Source organism: Abrus precatorius, unplaced genomic scaffold, assembly GCF_003935025.1.
Source record: "Abrus precatorius isolate BTA unplaced genomic scaffold, Abrus_2018 Scaffold3, whole genome shotgun sequence".
NCBI classification, from domain to species: domain Eukaryota; kingdom Viridiplantae; phylum Streptophyta; class Magnoliopsida; order Fabales; family Fabaceae; genus Abrus; species Abrus precatorius.
In genome coordinates, this window is record NW_020874373.1 from 16,763,329 (window position 1) to 16,790,362 (window position 27,034).

At 35.1% G+C, this 27,034-nt stretch overlaps 1 protein-coding gene across 3 annotated transcripts; it reads left to right on the top strand.

Moving 5' to 3' along the window:
- The first annotated feature begins 1,250 nt into the window (after positions 1–1,250).
- LOC113862823 (probable alpha-mannosidase At5g13980) lies at positions 1,251–25,955 on the top strand. Of its 3 annotated transcripts, none has more exons than XM_027496051.1 (30): positions 1,251–1,406; positions 1,508–1,731; positions 1,825–1,908; positions 2,648–2,736; positions 2,900–3,074; positions 3,183–3,302; positions 3,438–3,521; positions 3,613–3,684; positions 4,109–4,222; positions 4,354–4,454; positions 4,566–4,659; positions 4,758–4,925; positions 5,011–5,100; positions 12,059–12,124; positions 12,222–12,278; positions 12,623–12,842; positions 12,934–13,067; positions 13,265–13,336; positions 13,445–13,504; positions 13,588–13,659; positions 21,104–21,151; positions 21,334–21,453; positions 21,704–21,769; positions 22,201–22,313; positions 23,525–23,609; positions 24,090–24,200; positions 24,324–24,422; positions 24,663–24,710; positions 25,376–25,444; positions 25,537–25,955. In XM_027496051.1, the coding sequence occupies exons 2-30, from the start codon at positions 1,534–1,536 to the stop codon at positions 25,759–25,761; spliced, it is 3,054 nt and encodes a 1,017-aa protein (XP_027351852.1). In that variant the 5' UTR covers positions 1,251–1,406; positions 1,508–1,533; the 3' UTR covers positions 25,762–25,955. The 3 variants fall into 3 exon arrangements, 2 of the variants coding, with proteins under 2 accessions (XP_027351852.1, XP_027351853.1); XR_003504493.1 differs by lacking the exon at positions 25,537–25,955 and adding an exon at positions 22,569–22,614 and having other exon boundaries at positions 1,279–1,406; XM_027496052.1 differs by having other exon boundaries at positions 1,327–1,406; positions 1,528–1,731; positions 25,537–25,954.
- Positions 25,956–27,034: the final 1,079 nt, after the last annotated feature.

Here is a 27,034-nt window from a genome sequence, read left to right on the forward strand (position 1 = left end):
TAATAAAACTTTCTAAAAGTAGAAGTCTTGTATAAATTTAATTTATGTAAAGTTATTTATAATAAGAAATTGTTATGTAACCTATACACTTCTGTTTGTACCAAGTTAAATGAATCGGTGATTTATGACCACTTTAAAATATAAAATGTTTGTGCAATACAAAGGTTTAATATTAATTGACTCGTTGCACATGATATTGGGTGCATTATTTTTACAAGATATTTTTCATGAATTATAAGTTAATTTTAAATTGATACGTGTAAAATAACGATGTGGCTTAATTTACATGGCTTGTGGATAAGTGAGTCTTTATATGAAAGAAATTTTTCAAGAATTTCATTGAGCTATGCACTTGAAGCAATTCAAGGTGGACGACATGGTAATAAGATAATTCAAATATCAAACTTTTTATATGCCCAATAAGAAGATTGTCAGAAAATATTTTATAGTTTCCTCGAGTCATAATAAATTATTATTGTTCTTGCTTGAACGTTATGGTAAGCAGTTTATTTAAATGTCTAACTTTTTTTTTCAACGTGATTTGAATATAAAACTTTTGGTTTCCAAACTCATGATTCGTGACTCAGCAAAAGGAAAATAAATCATCCACAACTCAGACATGTCAGAAATATCACTTTTTTTTTTCTCTTAAAAAGAAATATCACTTGTCTTTGTTTGAATCTGGCTCTTATGCAGTTATCCCAAAAGGTGATTAATTAATAATTCTAAAATTGCAAATTAAAAATGCTATAGTGATGATGTCAGTCAGATAGATAGAGACTACACTAACCACCAAGGAGACTCCAAATGATTTTGAAAAAGGATAAAATACATTTTGATAAACTTTTTAAAGTCACCATTTGTTATCAATTAAAATTGAATCGTGGTTCACTAAATTAAGTAGATGTTCTTTTTTAATTAACTATATATTTAATATGATTTATTTTAAAAAATCATTTTTTTTAAGAAAGTTTTGTTATTAAAATAATCATTTCTTTAAATTTAAACTATCCCAAACACGTTATTAATGAATTATACTTTCTATTTAGGAGGTTATATACAAATAATAAAGAATATTAAATAAATTTTATATGTTGTTTTTCTATCATTTCTGATGAGAAGTATTATTGATAATATACTTTTTGATGCATTATTTATTATTATTTAAAATTTATTAAAATCATACATTATTGTTATTTAAATAAAGAATAAGATTGATATAATTTCGTAGTATTTCCCTTCCTCAGTTTGGCTTTTGGTTACATTAGAAGCGAAGTCAAATGAACTTATCGTACATAAGAGCTGATAAAACCACCTCCACTTGTGCCTGTAACCTTCGTATAAAACAAACACATGGAAGTGACTGAAGAGCTTGCAACATCAACACAGTGCATGATCACCAAGTGGTAGGTGTTCCTTCTTCCATTTTGGCATAGAAATTAAGAAAATGAAGATGTTTTTGGCTGATCTTTTGTTGTCTGAAACGTTTTTCCCTTCTGGGGTGAAGACTCCATTCGTCATTTTCAGAATCCGATGGCGAAACTATTGCTCTTTTTGTTGACCCTTTTGGGAACACTCCTTTGTGGGCAATCCAAATTTATGGTGTATAACACTTCTCAAAGCATTGTCCCTGATAAGCTCAACGTTCATCTGGTTGCTCACACCCACGATGATGTTGGTTGGTTGAAGACAGTTGATCAGTACTATGTTGGTTCTAACAATTCGATTCAGGTTCTCTTTTTCTTTCTCTGACTAAACTTCTTGTGAATAATGTGTCTGAATATTGCAAATTGATGGACTTGGTTGTTATATTGCTATCTGTAGGGGGCTTGTGTGGAAAATGTGTTGGACTCCATGGTTAATGCTTTGTTGGCTGACAAGAACAGAAAATTTATCTATGTTGAGATGGTAAGTTAACCCTTTTTTTAACCTCATGTGTTGCTCTCTTGACATTGATTTGTTGGATTAAGTGATTCTGCGTGTGTAACTGATAAAGTTGATCTTTTAGGTTCAGTGTAGTGATGTTCCATGATACAATCTGACAAAGCATTTCATTTCCTTATATAAACTATGCATTCCTTAGCCTTTTATCTTCTAAATGTGATGTTCTATTTTATATTTAACACCCTTCTGGTGCCAACAGATTAATGTTGCTTCTACCGTGAGTTTGATACTGTTAATGCTTGTGATATAGCAAGGAAATGAAAAATATCGTACAGACTCATGGATTTGGAACATTTTGAAACTTCCCACCACCACCAGGCTGTCTTATTTATAAGCTCTTGAAATTTGGGATCCCTAAACTTAATTTTGAAAATATGGAATACTTTTGAAGCTTGTTTGAATGCTGACTGTGAATTGCTCTCTCTTAGATTAACTTGGTACTGCAGTGTAAAAGGTTTGCTAGCTTATGAAATTGTTAGATATGAATATCAAGGAAATTTTAGGAATTGTCAAACTACAAGGCTTAAACTGCATAGGTAGCTGAATTTATTTTTTATACTGTAAGCTTATGTTTATCTCACACATTAATGTTTCATATTCCTTCCCTGTTCCTGTTTATATACTTGAACATAGCGCGTAACCACATATATTCATTTTATGTATGGACCATTTCTTATTAATTCTTTCACTTCCATTAATGCAGGCCTTTTTTAAGCGATGGTGGAGAGATCAGAGTGAAGCTGTTCAGGATGTAGTTAAGAAACTCGTTAGTTTGGGTCAACTAGAGTTCATGTAAATTATGTTTCTGATTAAAATATTCACTGTGATTAGGATCAAAGTCATCCTTCATTTTTGAAAAAAATGGCTGATTGTCTCTCTCTATCATTATACTTTTCTCTTGTTTTGTATTTGGGTATTGATGTTATTTCTTTCCTTTATTTACTCCTTGTCACAGAAATGGGGCAATGTGTATGCATGATGAAGCAGTAACTCATTATATAGACATGATTGATCAAACGGCACTTGGACATAGATTTCTAAAAGAGGAGTTTGGCGTGACTCCTAGAATTGGTTGGCAAATTGATCCCTTTGGACATTCTGCTGTGCAGGCTTACTTATTGGGAGCTGAAGTATGCTATAAATCTTCAACCATAGAATATTTTCATTATTTGGAAAAGGATAACTGTCAAAAGTACCATTTTCTTTGACGGCTATCAACTGGTACTACTGTGATGCAGGTTGGCTTTGACTCACTTTTCTTTGGTCGGATAGATTACCAGGATAGAGCTAAGCGCAAAAAGGAGAAGAGCCTTGAGGTTATCTGGCAGGGCAGCAAGAGCCTTGGCTCCTATGCCCAGGTGAAAATCTAGAAATAATTTTTCTCTCTTTAAACATTTATATCTATGCCTTCATCTATTCATGATTGGTGTCTCTTAAACTATATGTTTCTTTTAATTATGTTGTGTATCCTTGCTGCCTTTGTGTTCTTCCAGATCTTTGCTGGAGCATTCCCTGAAAATTATGAGCCACCTTCAGGATTTTACTTTGAAGTTAATGATAACTCACCAATAGTTCAAGTAATATTATAAGAACTTGTTAATTTTGCTATTGCATTTTAAATATTTTTGTTTTTTTGCTCTGCTAAATTTTGATTTCTTCTTGATGTAGGATAATATGGATTTGTTTGATTACAATGTCCAAGATCGTGTGAATGACTTTGTTGCTGCTGCATTATCACAGGTAAGTTGATCAAGGTTGTCTTCAAACTGCTTAAGAAGTTATATGACTTTTGTGATTCAAGAGTTTGTTTAGAGATTTGTGTGATTCAATTTTATTCTTGTAGCATGTTAAATATAAGGGTAGTATTTGGCCTAGCTTCTCTTCTGAAAAGAAGTTAGGCCAAATAGAATTTTAAGAAGATCATCTTTAAATAAAGCAGTTTTTTTAAGATGTAGCTTTTAACAAAGCTAATTTTAGGAGCTTTTTGCTTTTACTTATCCTTTTCCTTACCTCATTGAATGACAATCCATTCAACTACACTTGTTCTTAGCTTGAAACTTGAATGAGAACATTAATGTACTGTTGAATTCTAACTTGAGGGAATTTTAACAGCTTTTATGTAGGATCTCATCTGAATTGTTGCCCTAAATTGTTTCATTTTTAGGCGAACATAACTCGAACAAATCACATAATGTGGACAATGGGAACTGATTTTAAGTATCAATATGCACATACATGGTTCCGACAGATGGACAAACTTATTCATTATGTAAACAAGGTAACTTTCTCACTTGCATGAATTCGTTTAGTTGTGCTTTGACCCATAATTTTAAGTATCAATAGCTGTCTTTATTCTTGGTTTTGTTATGAACTCTGATTGTTATAAGTTTGTTTGATGGACAACTTTAGGATGGACGTGTCAATGCTTTGTACTCGACACCATCCATATACACTGACGCAAAATATGCGACAAATGAGTCCTGGCCAATCAAGACTTATGATTTCTTCCCGTGAGTTTAATATTTAGTTGTTTCATAATCTGATAACTGTTCACATATTTCTTGATTTTTCCTTATGTGTATAATATTAAATTTACCTCATATGAGTGTAAAAATTACCAGTTATGCAGATCGTGCAAATGGTTACTGGACAGGATACTTTACCAGTAGGCCAGCTATTAAACGCTATGTCAGAATAATGAGTGGCTATTATTTGGTACGATTTGTATACAGTATATCTATAGTTTATAAGGAAATTGGTATCTTTTGGTCCACTGGTATCAGGATATTTACTTTATGCCAATAAATTATTAGGTTGCAAGACAACTAGAATTTTTTAGAGGCAGAATGTATTTGGGGCCAAATACAGACTCATTAGCTGATGCTTTAGCAATTGCTCAACACCATGATGCAGTCACTGGCACAGAAAAGCAACACGTGGCCAATGATTATTCTAAACGGTTGTCAATAGGCTACAAGGAGGTGCAGTTACTGTTTGTCTGTCTTCAAGTAAATTTGTATATCCAAATTTTAGTGTATCTTCTAGTGGTACATTGCCTTTTTGCAGGCAGAGGAATTGGTTTCATCAACACTGGCTTGCTTGACTGAGTCATCACTACTTACTGGATGCCAAAACCCAGTTACAAAGTTTCAACAAGTAAAAGATCTTGAATCCTTTTAAGTTTGTGCATTATTTTCATTACTTGCTGAATTGCCCTGCGTCTCCCTTGTCTTAAAACTGTTTTTTATAACTTGTAATTCTTGATAAATTATTTCTGATCATTTATTATTCCTTAGCTTGGTAGGGAATTTCTATATATCATGGAAAATGTCGTTTAAGATATTTTTTTATGGATTCTATTCCATTCTTCATCTTCACTACATACAAATATCTATATTTCTTAAGTATTCAGCATGCAATGTTTGCATATGTTATTGATACATGCCATCATATTTCCTGCATAAAGCATGTTGACTTATATGGCAGATTTTTTGAACAATAATATTTATTTTTGTATAAGAAGAAATTTATTGAGATGAAAATAAGAATATGACAGAGAGAATGGAGGTTAAGCAATTCTCCTTAAAATAGAGACAAAAAAGGTATACATCATACAGCAAACTGGTCAGTAAGGGGTGGAGCATCAAACTCTGGTGCATGTTTTTTACAATATATGGAAGACAAACACCAAATATGATCCCAAACTAACTGCTGATCTGAATACAATCCTCAAACAGCAAAAGTTGTGCTCCACCCAAATGCACAAAAATGTAACAAATATCACACATTGCCACAAAATATTGGCTTCTTTACTTCTTCCAAAACCAGAAGAACTGATGCAAGGACTTAGGACACACCAAACTGTCAATGGAATTGATGAGCAAATTTTCTGGTCATTAAAACCAGCAAATTCACAGCTGGACATTTAATATGCAATTGTATTGTACAGCTGTAACTGTTATTCTTTTCTTAATTAGGATTGTAACTGTTATTCTCTCCTTAATTAAGTTGTAGGATAAATGTAAATATAGCCGTTTAGCTAATTATTGGGCTGAAAATCAGCTTGTATTAAACAGTATATATATGAGAATTCTCCAGCAGGAGAAGACAATTTTTCTGCCTACATTTCTCTAAGTTTGACATGGTATCAGTCTGGCTTACGATCCTAGCCTAGCCCTGTCCCAGTTTTTCCGATCATTGTCCTAGTCCAAGCTTTTACGGTCCTTGTTTTTTTTCTCAATTCTATCCTAGTCCAGATTTGGTCCTTAGTTACCATTTCATTTTCTTTAGCATCATGTCTATTGAAAAGTATGACGTATTATTGGTCCGCCTAAATGGCAAGAACTACTCAGCCTGGGCATTCCAATTCCAGATATTTGTCAAAGGAAGAGATCTTTGGGGTCATGTTGATGGTAGCACTCCTGCTCCTAACAAAGACCAACAGAAGGATGAACATCGCAAATGGGAGGTCAAGGATGCTCAAGTCATGGCGTGGCTCATAGGTTCTGTGGACCCAAACATTATCCAGAATTTACGACCTTTCAAGACTGCAGCAGAAATGTGGGCCTATTTGAAGAAAATCTATAGTCAGAATAACACTGCACGCAGATTTCAGCTTGAACATGACATCGCCATCTCTCAATAGGATAGTCTCTCCATTTCTGAATTTTACTCTCATTTCATGAATCTTTGGGCAGATTACACTGACATAGTTTATGAAAATTTGACTTCTGATGGTCTTACTTCAGTGCAATCAATTCATGACACTACTAAACGAAATCAATTTCTTATGAAATTGAGATCCGATTTTGGTCCAATCTAATCTCATGAATAGAGACCCTGAACCCTCACTAGATACATGCCTCAATGAACTGCTTCGTGAAGAACAGCGTCTTCTCACACAATCGACCATTGACCAACAAAGCTTCTCTACTGTCCCAGTGGCTTACGCAGCACCAGAAAAACCAAAAGGCCGTGACATGAGTGCTGTTCAATGCTACTGTTGCAAAGGATTTGAACATTATGCTTCACACTGTCCACAAAAATTCTGTAGTTATTGCAAAAAGGATGGCCATATTATTAAAGAATGCCCAACAAGACCACCAAAGCGATCTGCAACAGCTTTTACAGCATTGGCTGGTTCCTCTACTTCTAGTAGTTCTACGAATACAGCCTCTGTCCAACATCCTGCTCCTGCTCCGGTTCTAACATTGACTCATGAAATGGTTCAACAAATGATCATTTCCGCATTCTCTGCCTTGGGACTTTTAGGTAAAACTCTTTCTACATCTTCACCTTGGTACTTTGATTCTGGGGCTTCCAACCATATGACCAACAATGCTCAGTTTCTTACTAATATCACCAAATATTCTGAAAATCTCAAGATTCATACTGCTGATGGAAATCATTTACCTATCACAGCAACTGGTGATATTTCTTCATCTCTAACCGATGTTTTTGTCTCTCCTGGTCTGACTAATAACCTCATTTTTGTTGGTCAATTAGTTGACAATGGTTGTCTTGTAGAATTCTCAAAATCTGGTTGTCTTGTGCAGGATCAACAATCAAGGAAGACAATCGCGACGGAGCCTAAAATTGGACGCCTTTTTCCACTTCATTTCCCTTTGTCTCCAAATCTTTCTTTACCTTTTGTTTCTTGTAATTCTGCTACTGTTGATTATCAGATATGACATAAGCGTCTTGGACATCCAAAGTCCAATGTACTGCATCACATGTTAAAAACTTGTTTTCTTGGAAATAAACAGTCCCCACCTCTTCATGTTGTTCAATTTGATTGCCTTTCTTGTAAACTTGGCAAAAGTAAAATTCTTCCTTTTCCAACACATCAATCAAACATAGACAAACCTTTTGATATGATTCACAGTGATGTATGGGGGGTGGCACCAATTATTTCTCATGCAAGTTATAAATATTTTGTCACTTTCATTGACGATTATAGTCGTTTTATGTGGGTCTATTTCTTGCGCGCTAAAGATGAAGTATTGTCTGCTTTCAAACTTTTTCATGCTTATGTTTAGACCCAATTTTCCTCCAAAATTAAAATTCTTCGCTCTGACAATGGAGGGGAGTACATTTCTCATTCTTTTCAGAACTTCTTGCAAACTAATGGTGTTATATCTCAAAGGACATGCCCCTCAACCCCCCAGCAAAATGGGATAGCCGAAAGAAAAAACCGTCACTTGCTTGATGTTGTCCGCACCCTGTTGTTGAAGTCTTGTGTGCCACCTCGGTTTTGGTGTGAAGCTCTCTCCACTGCTGTTCACCTTATAAACCACTTGCCATCTACATCATTAAATAATGATTCTTCTTTCATCCGGTTATTTGGTCACCCACCAAATTATTCCTCTCTTCGAACCTTTGGTTGTGTGTGTTATGTCCATCTTCTTTCACAAGAACGCACTAAACTCACTGCACAATCTATTGCATGTGCTTTTCTTGGATATTCTCCTTACCAAAAAGGTTTTCTCTGTTATGATCCTAACCTTCGTCGGATTCGGGTATCTAGAAATGTCATCTTTCAGGAAAATAAATATTTTTTTTGTAACTTATCATGATCCTCTTCCTTCCCAAATTTCTATTTTGCCATTGTTTTCTACCTCTTCTGCAGGACAACCTTCATCTAGACCTCTCTTAACCTACCACAGACGAAGTCATACCACTCAAAATCAGCCACCAGATCCTCCTGGGCCCCCTCAAGATTATTCCTTGCCTGCTGATCCGGTACAAGGGCTGCAACTAGTACCCTTACGACGAAGTTCCCGCACTCGTAAACCCCCAGAAAAGTATGGTTTTACCTCTCCCTTATCCTTGACAGCAACATTATCATCAGTCCCTATTCCTTCTTCTTATAAACAAGCAATGGAGCATGAGTGTTAACAGCAAGCTATTGAGACAGAACTCCTAGCACTAGAAGAAAATCAAACATGGGATGTTGTGCCATGTCCCCCCTCTGTTAAACCTCTTGGCAGCAAATTTATGTTCACAATAAAGCTTTGTTCGGATGGGTCCATAGACCGTTACAAAGCTCGTTTAGTTGTGCTAGGAAATAAGCAAGAATATGGACTTGACTATGATGAGACTTTTGCCTCGGTTGCCAAGATGACTACTGTGCGAACCATACTTGCCCTTGCTGCATCACAATCTTGGCCATTACATCAAATGGATGTCAAAAATGCATTTCTCCACGGGGACCTCAAAGAGGAAGTTTACATTAAACTTCCTAATGGTATGTCCACACATTCGCCTAATGCTATTTGCAAACTAAAATGCTCTTTATATGGCTTGAAACAGGCACCTAGAGCATAGTTTGAAAAATTTTGCTCCACATTACTTGGCTTTTCCTTCACACAAAGCCAATATGATCCGTCTCTTTTTCTACAGAGGACTTCTAACGGCATTTTGGTGCTTATTGTTTATGTGGATGACATTGTCGTGACCGGTTCTGATCAAGCCGCTATTTCTAAAATTAAACACTTGCTGCATTCAACTTTTCATATGAAGGAGCTTGGCCACCTCACTTACTTTTTGGGGTTAGAAGTACATTATCAACCTAAAGGGATATTTTTAAATCAGCAAAAGTATATTCAGGATCTGGTTCAGTTAGCTGGCCTCACCAATGCAACCTCTGTTGACACCCCGATGGAAGTTAATGTGAAATATAGCAGAGATGAAGGTGAACTTCTCCCAGATCCTACTTTATATCGCAAACTGGTTGGTAGTCTTATCTATGTGACCATCACTCGTCCGGATATTTCTTTTGCTGTCCACACAGTGAGTAAATTCTTGCAATCTCCTCGACATTTTCATCTTTCAGCAGTACACCGCATCATACGATACCTCCTTGGCACCTCCAAACTTGGTCTATTTTTTCCTGCTGATTCATCTCTCCAACTCCAAGCATATAGTGATGCTGACTGGGCTGGCTGTCCAGACACAAGGAAATCAACTACTGGCTGGTGTATGTTTTTGAGTAATGCTCTAATTTCATGGAAATGCAAGAAACAAGATTCAGTTTCCAAGTCATCCACTGAAGCAGAATATCGTGCAATGTCTACTGCATGCTCTGAAATAATTTGGTTACGTGGTCTCCTTACAGAGCTTGGATTCTCTCAAACCCAACCAACTTCGCTGCATGCTGACAACACCAGTGCCATACAAATTGCAGCAAATCCAGTTTATCATTAATGCACGAAGCACATTGAGGTTGATTGTCATTCTATCCGAGAAGCCTATGATCGCAAAATTATCACTCTACCTCATGTCTCAACATCTGTGCAGATTGCTGACATTTTTACTAAAATTTTGACACGTCAGCGGCACAATCTTCTTGTTGGCAAATTGATGCTTGTAGACTTGCCAGCATCAATTTGAGGTGGGATGTCAATGGAATTGATGAACAAATTTTCTGGTCATTAAAACCAGCAAATTCACAGCTGGACATTTAATATGCAATTGTATTGTACAACTGTAACTGTTATTCTTTTCTTAATTAGGATTGTAACTGTTATTCTCTCCTTAATTAAGTTGTAGGATAAATGTAAATATAGCCGTTTAGCTAATTATTGGGCTGAAAATCAGCTTGTATTAAACAGTATATATATGAGAATTCTCCAGCAGGAGAATACAGTTTTTTTGCCTACATTTCTCTAAGTTTGACACAAACTTTCTCTATTAGAATTTTAATATGGGTCCAACTCAAGATTGGGAGAGAGAGTGAGTGGGCTTTAAACTTGAGTGATGTATTTGTCTAAAATGCCTTGGGCAAATTAGAGTCATAATCCTGTTGCTTATATATACTTCAATTTGTTGCAAATTCACCAATGTGGAACTTTATTATCTTACACTCCCTCTTGTCTAACTAGCTTAAGCCTAGCTGTGACTTGCATTTTTTAACCCTTTTCTTTTTCTTATTTAGCCTGAACCTGTACTTCAAGTCTAGGTTTCTACCTCAGGTCTTGTTTTTCTTTTTTTGTTTACCTAGGTTTTTACTCCTTTTTCTTGATTTTTTATTTTAATGGCACAGGTCTATTATTTTGTATTTAAAATTTTGGCTTGACCCTTATTTTATTTTAATTTTGGGCCTTTTTTTTTTTTTTTGTTTGGTTCAAGCTCTGATACCATATCTAGTTTAAAAGCCCACTCTCTCCCTTAATCTTGGATTGGGTCCATCTTAAAATCCTAATATGGTATCAAAGCATTTGATTCCTCACTCTCTTTTAAAAGGGCTTCAATTTTTAGTGAGTCCTTTGGAACTGTGTGATTTCTTCTAAGATCTTTTGTTCATCAAGCAACAATTTTTGCAGTTTTTTGATATTGTCCTCAAGTTTTGCTATCAGATAGTTAATTCCTCACCCTCCTTTATTCACCAAATCCAAACAAAGAAATCCATAAAGAACTGGCAGCAGAACAATGCAAGAAGAAGCTAAGAAAAAATTCTGAGCTTGCACCACCACAACACACTTACAAGGAAAATTTCCTTTTTTGGCCCTACGCATCTGTAGTTTTCCATTGATTGGTATTCATTCCTTAAATAACAGCTGTCCAAATAAAAGACTTAACTTTGGAAGGAAAAGACTTCCAAAAGAGTTTATCAATTTCTGGGGATTCTTTATCATTTAAATTACAAAAAAAGTGGAGATATATTTAAGTGTAAATTGATGAAAAAAGCCAAGGGATAACTAAACTAAAAGCGGAATCTCCAACCAAACAGTGACATGAGAGCCATTGCCTACCTGGAGAGAAAGCAAAACTTCAAAGGTGGCAAAACTTCAAATCCTTGTCTGTATAGAGTTTGTCCATCCAATCTATGCTGTTATATTTCAATATGGTCCAATTAACCTTACTATACAATATTAATAACAGATAATATAGGTATGTGTTCCTTCTCTCTCTTTTACCTATCTATCTCTAAGATTATAATGATTGGATCTTAGACAGGATACTTATCAAATCCATACGTTCTAAAGGTATATATAAAGACTGTTGTGATGTTAGCATTTAACTTGACCATTGATTATTTCTAATTATCATATCCAAATTCAAGCTGCAGAGGATTTTGATATTTGCAATCTTTCTTTCTTTATTTATTTAACAGTGTCCACTTTTGAACATAAGTTACTGTCCTGCATCAGAAGTTGATCTGGTTCAAGGAAAGAATTTGGTAATAATATTTATTTCATTGCATATTTTGTTCTCTTTTCCTTAGTGTATATTTTATTTTTGAATTATATCTTCTCACAAGCTCTTCCCATACTTAGGCTATTGTGGTTTACAACTCTCTTGGTTGGAGGAGGAATGAAGTGATTCGGATTCCTGTGAGTGACATAAGACATTACTCTAGTATTTCTTGATTGTTGTAAATTCAATATATGGCAGTGCTGACAACATTTGAAACTAATATCACGAAAATTATCATAACATTTTGGTTCTTTCAGTGATCTTAATTAATGAAGTATTAGCATGTCTTCAGTATGGTGTTAAAGATTATTTCTCATTGGTGTTTACTTCTTAAAATCTACTGAATTGTATATAGTATTTCTGAGTATTGGCTAATAATTTATGATCTATTTAACTGTTTAACTATGATAGTGCTTACCCTCGGTGTGTATTTATATATAGATGTGAGTAACATGTCTTTTGGTGTTGCAAACATCTTCAGGTTGTTGATGCCAGTGTTACAGTTCATGATGCCAATGGTAAAGAAATAGAATCTCAACTTCTTCCTCTGGCTGCGGTATCTGTAGACTTAAGAAACTACTATGTCAAGGCATATTTGGGACAAACTCCACCCAAGACACCCAAGTATTGGCTTGCTTTTACAGTTTCTGTACCACCACTTGGTTTTAGCACCTACACTGTCTCAACTGCCAAAAGGACAGGTTCAAATATAAATTGCATTGGTATTTATTATACTAGAGTTTATTTGTTTTCCATACTCATAACAAATAAATGCTTTCTGCATGTTTTCAGGTTCCACTAGATCATCAGTAGTTAGATATCAGAGTAGTGAAAATTCTGAGTTTGAAGTTGGTCAAGGAAATTTGAAGCTTACATTTTCTACAGATCAAGAAAAGTGTACCAATTATGTTAATATAAGAAGCTTGGTTTGTGATACTTCACTTTTCATCACGATTCCCCTTTAATTAGAAACTTTTTGTGTGTAATCATGGATATGTATTTGTGATGTTCTCTTCCTCTTTTCATGTTTTAATATATTTTTCTGTTTGAATTTACGTTGTTGGATGGAAAAATGAAAAGGAAAGAAGTATAACTGTTATTAACACTGTTATTTTGATGGTAGGTTGAGGAACAAGTTGAACTGAGTTACCTCTACTATTCTGGATATGATGGAACTAACCAAAAGGATCCACAGGTGGATATTTTTATAATAGATTAGATGCCAATATGTTATTCACTTTTTACTTCTCCCAGCATTATATTTTTTATATAACATTGGATTGCAATTTAATTTCCATCACAGAATTCTGGTGCCTATATCTTCCGCCCAAATGGCACATATCCCATAAAACATGAAAAACAGGTTTGAAATGCTTTCTGACATATAATGCCCGAACAAGTAAATTCTCCTAGCTACCTTCTCTTAAAAGGTTATTGAATCTTCAGGTTCCTATGACTGTTTTGCATGGACCAGTACTTGATGAAGTGCATCAACAAATCAATTCATGGATATATCAGGTGTTTTCATTATTACAAGTTTTCCATCTTTAACAACATCATCATATTACTTTCTTATTAATAAACTTGTTTCCTATTAAGCAACATGAAATTGTCATTGTCTTGAAATTTTAAATTGTATTGGGAATTTACATTATAATTTACATGTATATTAGGGGTCTAATCCTAATATTAGAATATTAGATTATCTTCTAATAATCATAGAGATAATGACAAATAATTATAAAGATAATGACAATAACTAAATTCTAATAATTAGGAGATATCCTTAACACTCCCCCACAATCTAGTGAATGGATATCTATCATTCCCAGATTGGGTGAAAGATCTTGGAACCACTCAGCTACCAATCCTTTAAAAAGCATATCTGCTAGTTGATTGAAATTAATGTTCCAAACCCACAAGTCACTTGGGAAACTGGCAGAGACAGAAGACTAATTACAGGAATTAACCTCCTTTCTTCCAACATTGTCTTGGAGTTGATTTGGTCCTAACTGAAAATAATATAACTCTCCCTGTTCCTCAACAACTCCAATCGTCCTCCTGAGGCAAGATCCAGACCCAAGAATGGGAATTTGGGAATCATTAGCAAGTTTTAACAAAGAACGTATAAAGATTGAAGAAATGATCACCCAAACAGCTATGATTTGAGCAACGAAGGGTCAAAACTGATGGAGGAGGTCCTAACAAACAAAATGATGTTTGTGGTGAGGCAAACAGCGGCCAAGAAAGTGGCTGAGGCAGAGGAAAGAAAATGTCTAAGCACAATGGTGCAGACGTATGCCGTAATGAAGACAGTTGCTAGTGTTTAGATGCCATGATAAATGTGGTTAGGGTTTGGGTAGCTGACAAAAAGGAAGAAATACCTAATCACAATGAAGGTGCATATGTATGCTATAATGAAGATGGCTGCTAGGGTTTGTATGCTGCAATAAAGGTGGTTAGGGTTTGAGTTGCTGTGATAAAGGTGGCTAGGGTTTGATGTGTGAAAAGGATTTGAGTGTGTGGAAGTGTGTGAACTTAGAGACCCCAGGATTGGAGGCTCTAACATCTTGAAATTCTGAATTGTATTGTGAATTTAAATTATAATTTGCATGTATATATAGGAGTCTAACCCTAAAATTTATATAAGTTAATATCCTAGATTATCTTCTAATAATCATAGAGATAATGACAATAACTAAATCCTAATAATTAAGAGAGATAACACATTGCATGATGACTTGAATATGTAATGTGAAAAGGAAGACATGAATTACATTTTATCTTCTTGATGATCTTAATATGATAAGTTTTCATTAGCTTATATATCATTTTTAATCCTATGAATTAACCATATAATTTTAGTGTAGTTGCCCCTCTAAATGCTAATTATGGCTTCACCTTATGGTTTAAATTTTAGATCTGTTGGTTCTTGACAGTCTATATCATGTGGATGACAGAAACTGGGTATCTTATTAAGATGAAATAGGGACAAACCCCGATTACATGGTGTTGAGAATAATGTATATAAACTATGTAAATAAGGTATCTACGTAGATGGCGCGATTTAGGATAACAGAATATCATATAATATTATGTGATCATTTAGCATTATTATAAATAATAGCTGCACTGTGTATTCGAAGTTTCCAACACATGGATTTATCTTATATTTTCTCATTTCTCTATCAACTTGGTATCTAGAGCTTGACGAGAGAGCATTCCCAATCTGTACATTCCTATTGGGCCCATTGCCCATTGGTGTGTTTTTTTAATTTTTTCCAGTGCTTTTGTTCATGGTTTCTGGACACTGTTCCTCCTGGCAGCCATTGTTTTCCAGCAACCTTTCAAATCTCTGACCATCGGATCTGGTTTGCCATTGCCTGCACTATCCAATGTCACTGGTCCTACCTTCATTGGAGCTCCCACATGTATCCACAAGCAAGTGCGATTTCATTGTTTTTCCGTCACTGCTGCCATGCGTGGTGGTGAGTACAACCATTTTTTCGGCTGCTCTTGACATCAATGGGATCATCAACGTGTGCTCTTCCAGTATTTGTCCATTTTCTCTTTTGTAGTTGTTTTTCTTCTTGTTTGGCATTCTTGACATTGTTGACATTTTACACTTGGGCTTCAAATATTCTTCTTTGGCTTGTTGGAAAAGATTATGAAGACCATCTAATAGTGATGATTGACACTATTGCTGAGACTGATTGCCCTCGTTGGAAGAAGATTGACACCCAACTTTGTTGCATTATTAAGGTTACTAGTCATCTTTTTGTGTGACCTTTTTTGTGTCCATGAGACATGTAAAGCTATATGGATTCAAGCTAAGTCTCTTTATGATAATAAAATTTGACGACTTTATGAGGTATGTCATGAACTAATGCCTGTTATTGGAGCTCACTCACTTAATGATTCCATGGCTATCTATCTAGGTTGGGTTTCTGGTCTTCTTCATGATTTTAATGAACTCTTACTCTTGTTGACAAAACTGGTAAGGAACTTGAGCAATGCTAGCAATACTTTGTTACTGATCTTATATGGTTTACTTAAGAATTACTCGAATGTTCACAATATAATCTTGGGCTGTCCCACTATTACTACTCTAGAGACACAACCTGGTCCACCTACGCCATGTTCCAGATAAGACATTTATTGAGGTTATTCCTTCTCTAGTGGACTCCTCTACTTTGGTGTCTCATCAAGGTGACCGTACTTACTCTTGTAAACCTAGAAAATCTCGCCTTAAGTGTGACCATTGTCATAAACTTGGTCATACTATTGATTGCAGATCTGGATCTTCTCCAGTTAATGCAAGAACTAAATATCTAGTTTTATTTTTGCTTTAGCGAATCTTTTCACTTAAAATATTCGCTTAAGTGAATATCAGTCTACAACTCTTAATCCCAAAAGATTGAGTCTTTTTCATTTCATAGTTGGCAACGGTGCGCCACTCCCTCTCCATCCCCAAATGTTTTCTCTCTCTTCCTCCTTTCACCATGTACCATCCTATCTTTATCATCATATTTGCAACACTTAGTTCAATTTCTTAGGAAATTTCTATTTTTGGACACCACCAAGAAACCACAATTAGGGAAATAAAGCGGTATTTAATTCTCCTTTATCCCAAAGTTGGCTCCGTATTAGGCTCTTGGCATGTATGTGTCTGTGGAATTGAAATCCCTCCTAATGCACCAACAGCAATGATGATAGTAAGACATCCCACCATTAGAAAATGACTCAAAAGTAAGGTTCTTTCTTTTTATGCTATTTTTGGAAACTAACACAGAATCGGAAGTTGGCTTTGAAAGTTGAAGTTTGCCTTTACCAACAACTTTTGCTATGTTAATGTTATAAATACCTTTTTTTTCCCTTAATCCTACCATGCTTGTCAGAGGATATTTCAGGTATTCAATCCTTAAGAGTAATTTTCTCATGGGAAATAAAGCAGTGTTGTATAAGTAAGGGAAAGGAATTTTAAAGATGTTGGTGAGGGTGGGGCAATGAAAGCATGGGACATGGGAAGTGGAGGGTATGTTGTGGATATGATAATAAAGATAAGATGCTACAGAGAGAGAAAGCATTTGGGTCTAGTTTTTTGGGAACGGAGAGTTGTAGACTGATATTTGCTTAAGCAAATGTTTTAAACAAAAATTTGCTTAAGCGAATTTAAATTGGTTTAAGCAAAAATAAAACTGGACATTCCAGTTTCTGCATTAACTGGGGAGGATCTGGATCCCATTGATTGCTGCCATGCCTTTATGGTTGCCCTTCTTGTGCGGCCAATGTTGCTCCCTCCTTTTTAAAGGGGTGTGAAACCCGACAGCCTTCTTGTTCCACTGTGTCGATTGCGCAAACTAGTAATTCCTTTGTTGGCATCTTCTACTCTCCTCTAAGTTGTCTATTTTAAATTGTCAAGTTGGTATATTAGTAAACTTGAGCCTAACTCACTTCTAAAATCAAAAAGACTACACAAGCCCTTGTAAGGAGTATTCTAACTTTATTCTTAGTCAATATGAGACATCTTAACAAGATAGACATGTTCATAGTTCTTTTCCTAATCATGTCATTAGTTGGGCTTCATCTACCTTTGTTTTAGTTCTTTCATATATTTGGAGTCCTAGTTGTGTAGTTTTTAGTTTAAGATCAAAATACTTTGTCACTTTTATTGATGATTTTTCTCGATGAACTTGATTTTATTGAATGAAAGATCGTTTTGATTTCTTTTTTATCTTTTAGTCTTTTAATAATGAAATAAAAATTCAATTTGTCCTTTCTATTTGTATCTTACAAAGTGATAATGCTAAAAAATACTTTTCTACTTCCTTTAGTAGTTTTATGGTCTCACATGGGATTCTTCATAAGATGTCTTGTCATCTTACACAATGAAATGGGGTTGTTGAACAGTAAAAACAAACATCTTCTTGAGACTGATTATACCATCTTGCTTTATGCTCATGTTTCCCATCGTTTTTGGAGTGTTGTTGTCTTTATTGCTTATTACCTCATTAATAGGATGCCTTCATCTGTTTTAGATGGAAAAATACCTCAATAGATCTTGTAACCACATCAACTTCTCTATCTCCTGCCTCCTCAAGTCTTTGATTCTACCTATTTTGTTTACAATGTAACTCTTGTGTTAGACAAACTCTTTGCTTGCTCCCATAAATATGTCTTTCTCGTTTATACTTGGTCTCAAAAAGGGTACAAGTGTTACTTTCTTGCTCTTCATCGATAATTTATATCTTATGATGTTTCGTTTTTTGAATGTGACATGTTTTATAATTTTCCCAATTTCTATTCATTTTTTCCCTCTTGATGACTCTCTAGCACCATCTGCTTCACTTATCAACACATACTGCTTTCTTTGGCTCCACCATAAACACATGACTGCGTTGCTACCGAATCTACTAACTCACATTTGGTACTACATCATCCACCTCCTTCGGCCTCACTTCTTGAGTCAGACCATCCCATTACACTTGTCTCTCTTATTTGTCTTCTATTTCATTGATAAGTCCACAGGTGATGCCCTTGCTCATTATGGCTGGAGATAAGGCACGATTGATGAGATGTGTCTGCTCCAACATAGTGGTATTTGAGACTTTGTACCTTTTCCTTCTTGAAAGTTTGTTGTTGATTATGGATGGGTTTACACCGTTGAAGTTAGTCCTAACAACAAAATAGATCAATTAAAAGCTCATCTCGTAGCCAAATGTTACACACATATTTTTGACTTTGATTATGGTGACACATTCTCTCTTGTAGCCAAGATGTCCTTTGTTCGCTTGTTCTTATCTATGGCAGTCATTGGCATTTTTATCAATCAGACATCAAGTGGTTTCCTACGTGGGAATCTTTTTGCATAATTTTATATGGAGTAATCTCTTGGTTTCGTTGCTTAGGTAGAGTTTTTGGACTTGTTTGTTGGCTGTGAAAGTCTCTATATGGTCTTACACAATCTCCTTAGGCATGGTTTAGCAAGTTTAGTACCGTGGTTCAATAATTTAGTATGACTAGGAGTGAAGCTTATCTACTGCCACTTTGCCGTAGGATGCATTTACCTCATTGACTATGTAGATGAAATTGTCATCATAGATAATGACTCCATGGAATTTCATAGGTGAAGTAATATCTCTGTCATCACTTCCAAACATAGAACCATGGCAGGCTGAAATACTTCTAGGGGATGGAAGTTGCTTAGTCCAAAAATGATAGTGTAATTTCTTGTGAAGTATGCCATAGACATCCTAGAAGAGACATGGTTGATGAGCTTCAAATTTGTTGATACTCCTATGGACCCTAATATCAAACTCAATACTAGGACAGGAGGAGCTTCTTGCAAATTCAAAAAAATACAAAAGACTTGTTGGAAAATTAAATCATCTCACTATCACTCGTCTTGATATCTACTTTGTTGTAAGTAGCGAGTCAATTTCTCAACTCTCCTTGTACAGAACATTGGGATGCAATTATGTATCAAGGGAGCTCCAATGAAAGGCCTTTTATATGAAGATAAAGGACACACTCGAATTGTGGAATATTCAAATGCGGATTGGGTAAGTTCTCCTAAAGATAGTAGATAAGCTTCTGCGATATTGTGTTTGCTGCACTGGTAGCAACTTGATCTCTTGGAAAAGTAAGAAACAAAGTGTTGTTGCGTGATCAAGTGCAGAGGTGAAATATCAAGTCATGACTTTAGTCACTTGTGAACTCATATGGCTTAAAGAATGACTGAAGGAATTGATGTTTGGAGAGGACACTTAGATGACCCTAATTTGTGATAATCAACTACTCTACATATTATCTCAAACCTAGTCTTTCATGAGAGGACTAAGCATAGTGAGATAGATTGTCGTTTCATTAGAAAAAACATTTATTACGGTATACTGTTACTCGATTCTTCAACTCTAATGATCAATTGACAGATATCTTTACTAAATCTTTAAGGGGGGCCTGTATTGGTTATATATATGGAAAAAGCTTAGTGCATATGATTTATATTCTCCATCTTGAGGGAGAGTGTTGATAATAATGTAAATAAAGTAACTAGTAAATAAGGTAACTATATAGAAAGCGTGATTTTAGATAACAAAATATCATATAAATATATTTAAGAAACTTGGGTAGGAATAGAGTTAGAATACTCCTTATAAGGGTTATGGTAATCCTCCTATGAGTTAGCTTTTAGGAGTGAGCTAGGCGCCTTGGCCCAAGTTTCTTAACAAATATCATGTAATATTTTGTAATAATTGAGCATTATTATAAATAGATAGTTCCACCATGTATTCCAATGCACAAATCTATCTTATGTCTTCTTGTTTTTCTCTCTCTCAACACATGGATAGAACATTGGAGTCCTTCAAGGGACTGCTCCTCCCAAGCCAAAGGCCCTAACTCTTTCATAGTTGACAAGATACCCCCATCTTAACCTACCCTTTTTATTTATAAGCAACATGCCTTGTTTATGCTAATTATTACAACCCGACGAACTACATCACTGATAGTAGTTACTGACAAATGCTAACAAATATCATATACTAATACCTAAATCTAATATTAACATACAACTAACAATGGATTACTTTGACGTTCTTTTGATAGAAGTAATCAAAACTTGGAGTTGCACCTAATGTCACCCTGATAGCCATTACACTGCATCCAGTTTTACAAAATAATAATTGAATGTTGTTATTACATAGCCTGGAGGCAGTCTTGCCTGAGTCAGCCCACATGCTTAGGAAAAAAAAAGTAGGCCCCACTTCATGAATATCTACCAAAGTGGGACAGACCCCATTATTAGTATCCATTCAAATATTCAACTCCAGTACGTATTTGTCCCAGCTCCTAAGTTTTTTAATGATGATAATAATTATGTAATAAATCCTGAGGAATACAAATTTTGTATCCATTTCTTATCCAATGTTGGGAAATTAATGTGCATCAAATATGTCTGCAGATTACCAGACTGCACAAAGGAAAGGAGCACGTTGAAGTAGAGTTTATTGTAAGCTTTTATATTTACATTTTGTCATCCTACTAGTCATTGTATAATCTATCTATGATTGATTGATTTTCATTTGTTGGCATTGCTTGTATCCATTGTGTTATACATAGAGATATATTTCTTATAAGGATTTTTTACACAGATAATTAGAACATTTGAACGTATGGTATTTGGAATATTAGGTTGGCCCTGTACCTATTGAAGATGGAATTGGTAAAGAAGTTTCCACTCAGATTTCAACTACTATGGAAACCAACAAAACATTTTACACAGATTCTAATGGGCGTGATTTTATCAGAAGGGTATGCAGATTAGACCTTACTGTGTCTAAGTAGTTCAGACCATCTATAATTGCTGACAATAGACTACGTTGCACTGTTATCATTATTAATATTATCTTTGTATTTCTAGATGCTATTCACTCTTAGAGAAGTTAAGAAATGGAAACAACTTCTCTTTGAATTGATCATAAATTTGTAAAAGTATCTGACGTTTATCATTTTTCCATTTTCTTTAGGCATAACTTAAATCTATGGATTTATCTTACTGCAGATACGTGACTACAGAACAGATTGGAACCTGGAAGTGAACCAGCCCATTGCTGGAAATTATTACCCGGTATGTAAGCTTTTACATAACATTTCTGTCAAAGTCATCATTGGTGCCCAAGACCTAATTTTCCGCTCTTCCTTGCCTAGAGGACTGTTATTACTGAAGCTGTTATGCTTTCAAACTCTTGTATGATCAAATATGCAACTTCTAACTAATGATAAACTGTATTTTTCAACTATTTGATTTATTGAAATCGTTTATCTTTACCAGATTACTAAGCTAGATACATGCAAATTCCATTCTTTTACTTGTATTTTTCTTTTCTTCTCAAAGAAAAAGGAAGGATTTTCTTTTGGTTGGTGGGGGTTGGATTGCAGCAAATGTATGCCAAACCCACTTTAGAATTGAGCCTGTTTGCTTTGTGGTGCTTATTCATAAATTCAACAAGAAGTTATATCCAACCTTTAGGTTTACAATATTATTTACTTTCCTCTCAGATTAATCTTGGGATATACATGAAGGATAATAAAACAGAATTCTCAGTTTTGGTGGATAGAGCTATTGGAGGATCCAGCTTAGAAGATGGACAAATAGAGCTGATGGTCCACAGGTATGTGTTATTCTTCAGATGATGCTTTAAATAGATTGCTATTATACTGGAGTTACTTGAAATTATAATTGAATGACACTTAGCTGTTAGCACTACCTTTTTCCTTGGAAATGTGGTCTTTTTGGCCTTTATGTTGAATATTGTGTAAGCATATAGAAGGGGACAAATCCTTTAAATCTTTGAAAAGTTTTGGAAGAAAGGAGGGTAGGATTTTTGTATGTACAATCTAGGCAGTGATTTGGTATTTTATTGCAGCATAACGCGAAGTTTTTCAGGGAGCATATCTGCTTTGGCATTTTATGTAAGAGTGTTGGTGTCTTCAATTCATCATCATTATCATTGTAATTTTAGTGGTCAGGGCTAGATTGCCTAATTCATGCATCATGCCCTCCTCTTTTGCACACTTGAGTATGGATTTCTTCTTTCTAAGTGGACAGGCTTAGCTGGTGAATTAAACTTTTGCTCTTCACAGATATAACTGTTTTCTGACTGAGGCTCACAAATGGGTAGCCTTTGTGAAAAACTTCACTGGTCCATCACAGATCTGAGATGTGACCTATTACCAGAAGTGTGAAAAATGCGTCCTTGGTGTCAATATTTTTCTGTCATTTAGTTAAAATATTTTTTTTTCTTATAAATAAATCCTGTTATTCTTACTTGATCTGTCTTCTTGCCATCATTAATTTCTTTACTTTATTTTAGTTGGAATATTGGATACATTTCTTAATTGACGTATTGTATAGTCTTTTAGCTTTTTATTTACTACTCTTTTATTGAAAAAATAATGCTATTAAAAAATTGGTATTTATTAAAGAAAACATGCAATTATTTTAAAGTATTTTGTATTATTTTTTTTTATTTATATTAATTGTATATAGTTTTGAATAAATTATTTAGATGAACAAAAGATGCATTCATCATGGTATATACTATTTTTACAATTTGAAGTTTTCATGAATTTGCACCTGTAATGTATGGGTGACTTAGAGAGGGAGGGGGGAGGTTGAAGTGTTTTTTCATTGATGATATGTAATGGTAATGAGGCCCCCTCTTGCTTTTATCCCTAACCCCCCCCCCCCCCCCCCCAATGGCAACCCTCGTTCTATTTGTTTCTCTGTGGCTATCCATTTTCACTCTTGGCTTCTGTTAACATTGCTTATTTCTTTTAAAAAAAATGTTAACCAAATTTATATCTTTCCTCTCACCAACAGGAGGTTGCTACTTGATGATTCAAGAGGTGTTGATGAGGCTCTAAATGAAATTGACTGTGTTGGTGATGATTGCAGGGGTCTAACTGTAAGAATTTCTTGCCTACTTCAAAGTCATTTAACTGTTATTGTTGTTTCTTTTATTAATATCAGATGTTTATTTTGGTTATAAATTCTCTGTTGATCAACTTGATAATTAGTCTCAAATGGGTCTTAATGCTGATAGCAGATAAAGGTTTGACGAATCAGTGTCAATCCATTTTAGCGGAGGCTGAACAACACCAGGGTCAAATTTTGGCATGTACAAATGTTTTCTTGATAGACATACTGAGAAAGAAAGTAACCAATTTTCAATTACATTGAGGTCTTGAAAAGCAGGATGTAGTCCCCTTGCTGTTGACAAAAACTATGCCTTCCAAACTTTGTGTCAGTCTGCAGATTTGCTGTTAGTTTATTTGGTTGGAGCAGAATGCCGGTGTTTTTGCCAATATTTATGCATAAAAAAATGTAACTTGTGTGAATTAGATGATATCAATTTTGAATTTGTAACTTACTACCCATATTTTAGGTCCAAGGTAAATTTTACTACAGAATAGATCCCTTGGGTGAGGGTGCTAAGTGGCGTCGTACATTTGGCCAGGAAATATATTCTCCACTTCTGTTAGCCTTTGCTGAAAAGGTGAAATTCAATACTAGAAATGAAAAAATAGTTCTTGTATATATATGTACCATTTGTTGATAAAATCTGAAATTTACAATGATATCATGTATCAGTCACTCAAAGACCAATTTCATTTGGCAGGATGATAAAGATGATTGGATGAACTCCCACGTACTAACATTTTCAGGAATTGATTCTTCTTCCGCATTACCTGATAACATTGCTATTATAACGTTACAGGTATATGTTTCTATGTCCCTGATTAAAAGGGATTTACTTGACCCCAATATTAGTCAGTATAAACAAGAGGTTGATTACTTACTTTTGGCCAACACTAACAAGTGACAATTACATGGCCAATACAATGATGGCATCAAACCCTGCTTAATTTGTTTGTATGTGTGAGCAACTGCACATACGTACGCTGTTATGTAGAAATTCTATGGCTTTTAACTATAACTATTTTCTTGGACTATTCAGGAACTTGATGATGGGACGGTTCTCCTCCGTCTAGCGCATCTATATGAGGTTTCCATTTCATTTATATTCAGTTTTTTTTCACTTACACTTTTCTTTGCTAATCAGCACTTTTATATGTAGCCTCGCCCCTTCAGTTCATTACATGCATAATGGTTATGTGTATATTTGAACTTTTTTTAAGTGATTTTTCCATTAGAAGATTGTTTTCTCCGGGATAAGAAAGATTATTTGTTCTTTAATTTATCAGATTTGTTGTAATGGTTTATGCTACCATTTCTCTTGTTTGTATGTTTCTGTGATAATTTTACTAGAATGAAGCATAAGCCTTGGCCCTGAAAATAAAATGCATCAATTAGTGAATGAATGAAGGGATTCAATTTCTTATGCCAGCAAGTTTTGTTGTGATTAATCAATGAACCTATGAAGGGTTGGGAAAAACCATTCTCAAACTTGCACAAGTTTCTTGTAAAGAAGGATTCCTGCTATCCTGATTGTTAACCAAACAAATAAATACATCATGATTGTTACTTGTGAATTTGGAGGTTCTTAAGATGGAACCAAAGACATTCAATTAAGATTGGTTCTGATGACGAAGGGCACTTACTCTGTTAGCCCACGCTAGTCGTTTTTTACTTTCTTCTGTAATTAGTGCATTATATATTTGCTTCTTGTTTTACTCCCTCATTTTCTTGGCCCATCAAATTTATGCACAGATTGAGGAAGACAAGGATCTCTCTGTAATGACAAATGTGGAGCTCAAAAAGCTCTTCCCTGGGAAGAAGGTAAATAGTGACAGGTTTCTTGAGAGGGTAGAATTTTTTTTAAGACTTGTTTAGCTTGTTTTGTGACTAAAGTATGCCTTCTTTGAAATCAGATCAAAGAGGTGAAAGAGATGAACTTATCTGCCAACCAAGAAAGGACAGAGATGGAGAAAAAAAGACTTACTTGGAAAGTAGAAGGCTCATTTGGAAATAGACAGGTTTCAAGGGGAGGGCCAGTTGATCCAAAAGAGCTAAACGTGGAGCTTGCTCCAATGGAAATCCGCACTTTTATCATTTACTTTGATCACGTGCCTAACCATCTTTTTGATGCATTGTAGAGCAAAATCACTTGTTGAAGTCCTTGCTTTGAACAAGAATATTGGTGTTTGACGAGTTCAGCTAGCCATGATAACCTCTCATAATTGCGTTGCAAATACTAGTACCATGTGGGGAAAAGTGATTCTTATTTTTCACTGATCTAAGAATGAGTATAATAGAGGTATTTAAAGGAATAAAATTACAAATCTTAGTTCAAATCTAAGCCTATAATTCTATAATTACAATCACTCCCAAATCTAAAAAAAGGAAGAAAACAATACCATTACAATTATACATTAGGGAAATCGAGAATTATGCTTTATTTCGAAAATTAACTTCTTGATTCTGATGCGCATCAGATCTTGATTGGTTGCTGTTGTAACGGCACCATATTTCAACTTATTTTTGCCTTCATGGACCGACACTTCCCCTCAATCTGGGTGATAGATATCTATCATGTCTAGATTGGACCTGATGCTTTCATAGGTGTGTCTAGACATAGCTTTAGTCAAAATATCCGCTGCTCGGCTGGATGATGGCACATGATTCATACTAATAGTCGCATTGTCCAGCTTTTCCCTGATGAAGTATCAATCAATTGTCACAAAAATTCTTACTGCACCAGTGTTAGGAACTTCAAGTTCTTCCAGCCTTGTTTTTAGCCCAATTTTTTCACAAATACCTTGTGCCATTGTTCTAAACACATATTCAATGTTGCTTCTTGCCACTACCTATTGTTCTTTGCTTCACCAAGTTACCAAATTTCCCTAAACAAAATAAGGTTGACTTTCTGAAAGAAACAAATTATATGTTAGTGTTATTAATCAGATTATGCAGTAAAATTAAGTAAAAGAATTCAAGCTTTACAATGCTAAGGTAGATTTTTTAGAGTCAGTAATTGACTCTTCTAGAAAGTAAACTTTCTTTAGCAAAACTCACAATATTCTTGCCTACCTCACTCCCACTCCCTTCTCTTCCCATATACCAGAATTCTCCTATTTCTTGGATTTCTTCCACATCACCTCCTCTCTAACTAACTAATCATTATTCTCTGACCCCATTTTCTGTCTCCTAGTATAGACTCTCCACACATTGGGCTTTTGTAAAACTGTCCCTTCACCAGACACAGGCTGATCACCCTTCCTTATAGTATTTGCCATATTTGGTACCCTATCATTGCCCTCCCTTCCGCAATAGCCTTGTTCTCAAGGTAGAATGAAGGAAACTGACTTTGGAGCAGTGCTTCATCCTCCCACGTTGTCTCATCCCCCGTTATAGCTTTCCACTTCACCA

Coding starts and splice junctions, on each gene's coding strand:
- LOC113862823 (XM_027496051.1), top strand. CDS start 1,534: ATGGCGAAACTATTGCTCTTTTTGTTGACCCTTTTGGGAACACTCCTT. Junction 24,201..24,323: donor TGTTAGCCTTTGCTGAAAAG/GTGAAATTCAAT, acceptor TTCATTTGGCAG/GATGATAAAGATGATTGGAT. Junction 24,423..24,662: donor TTGCTATTATAACGTTACAG/GTATATGTTTCT, acceptor TGGACTATTCAG/GAACTTGATGATGGGACGGT.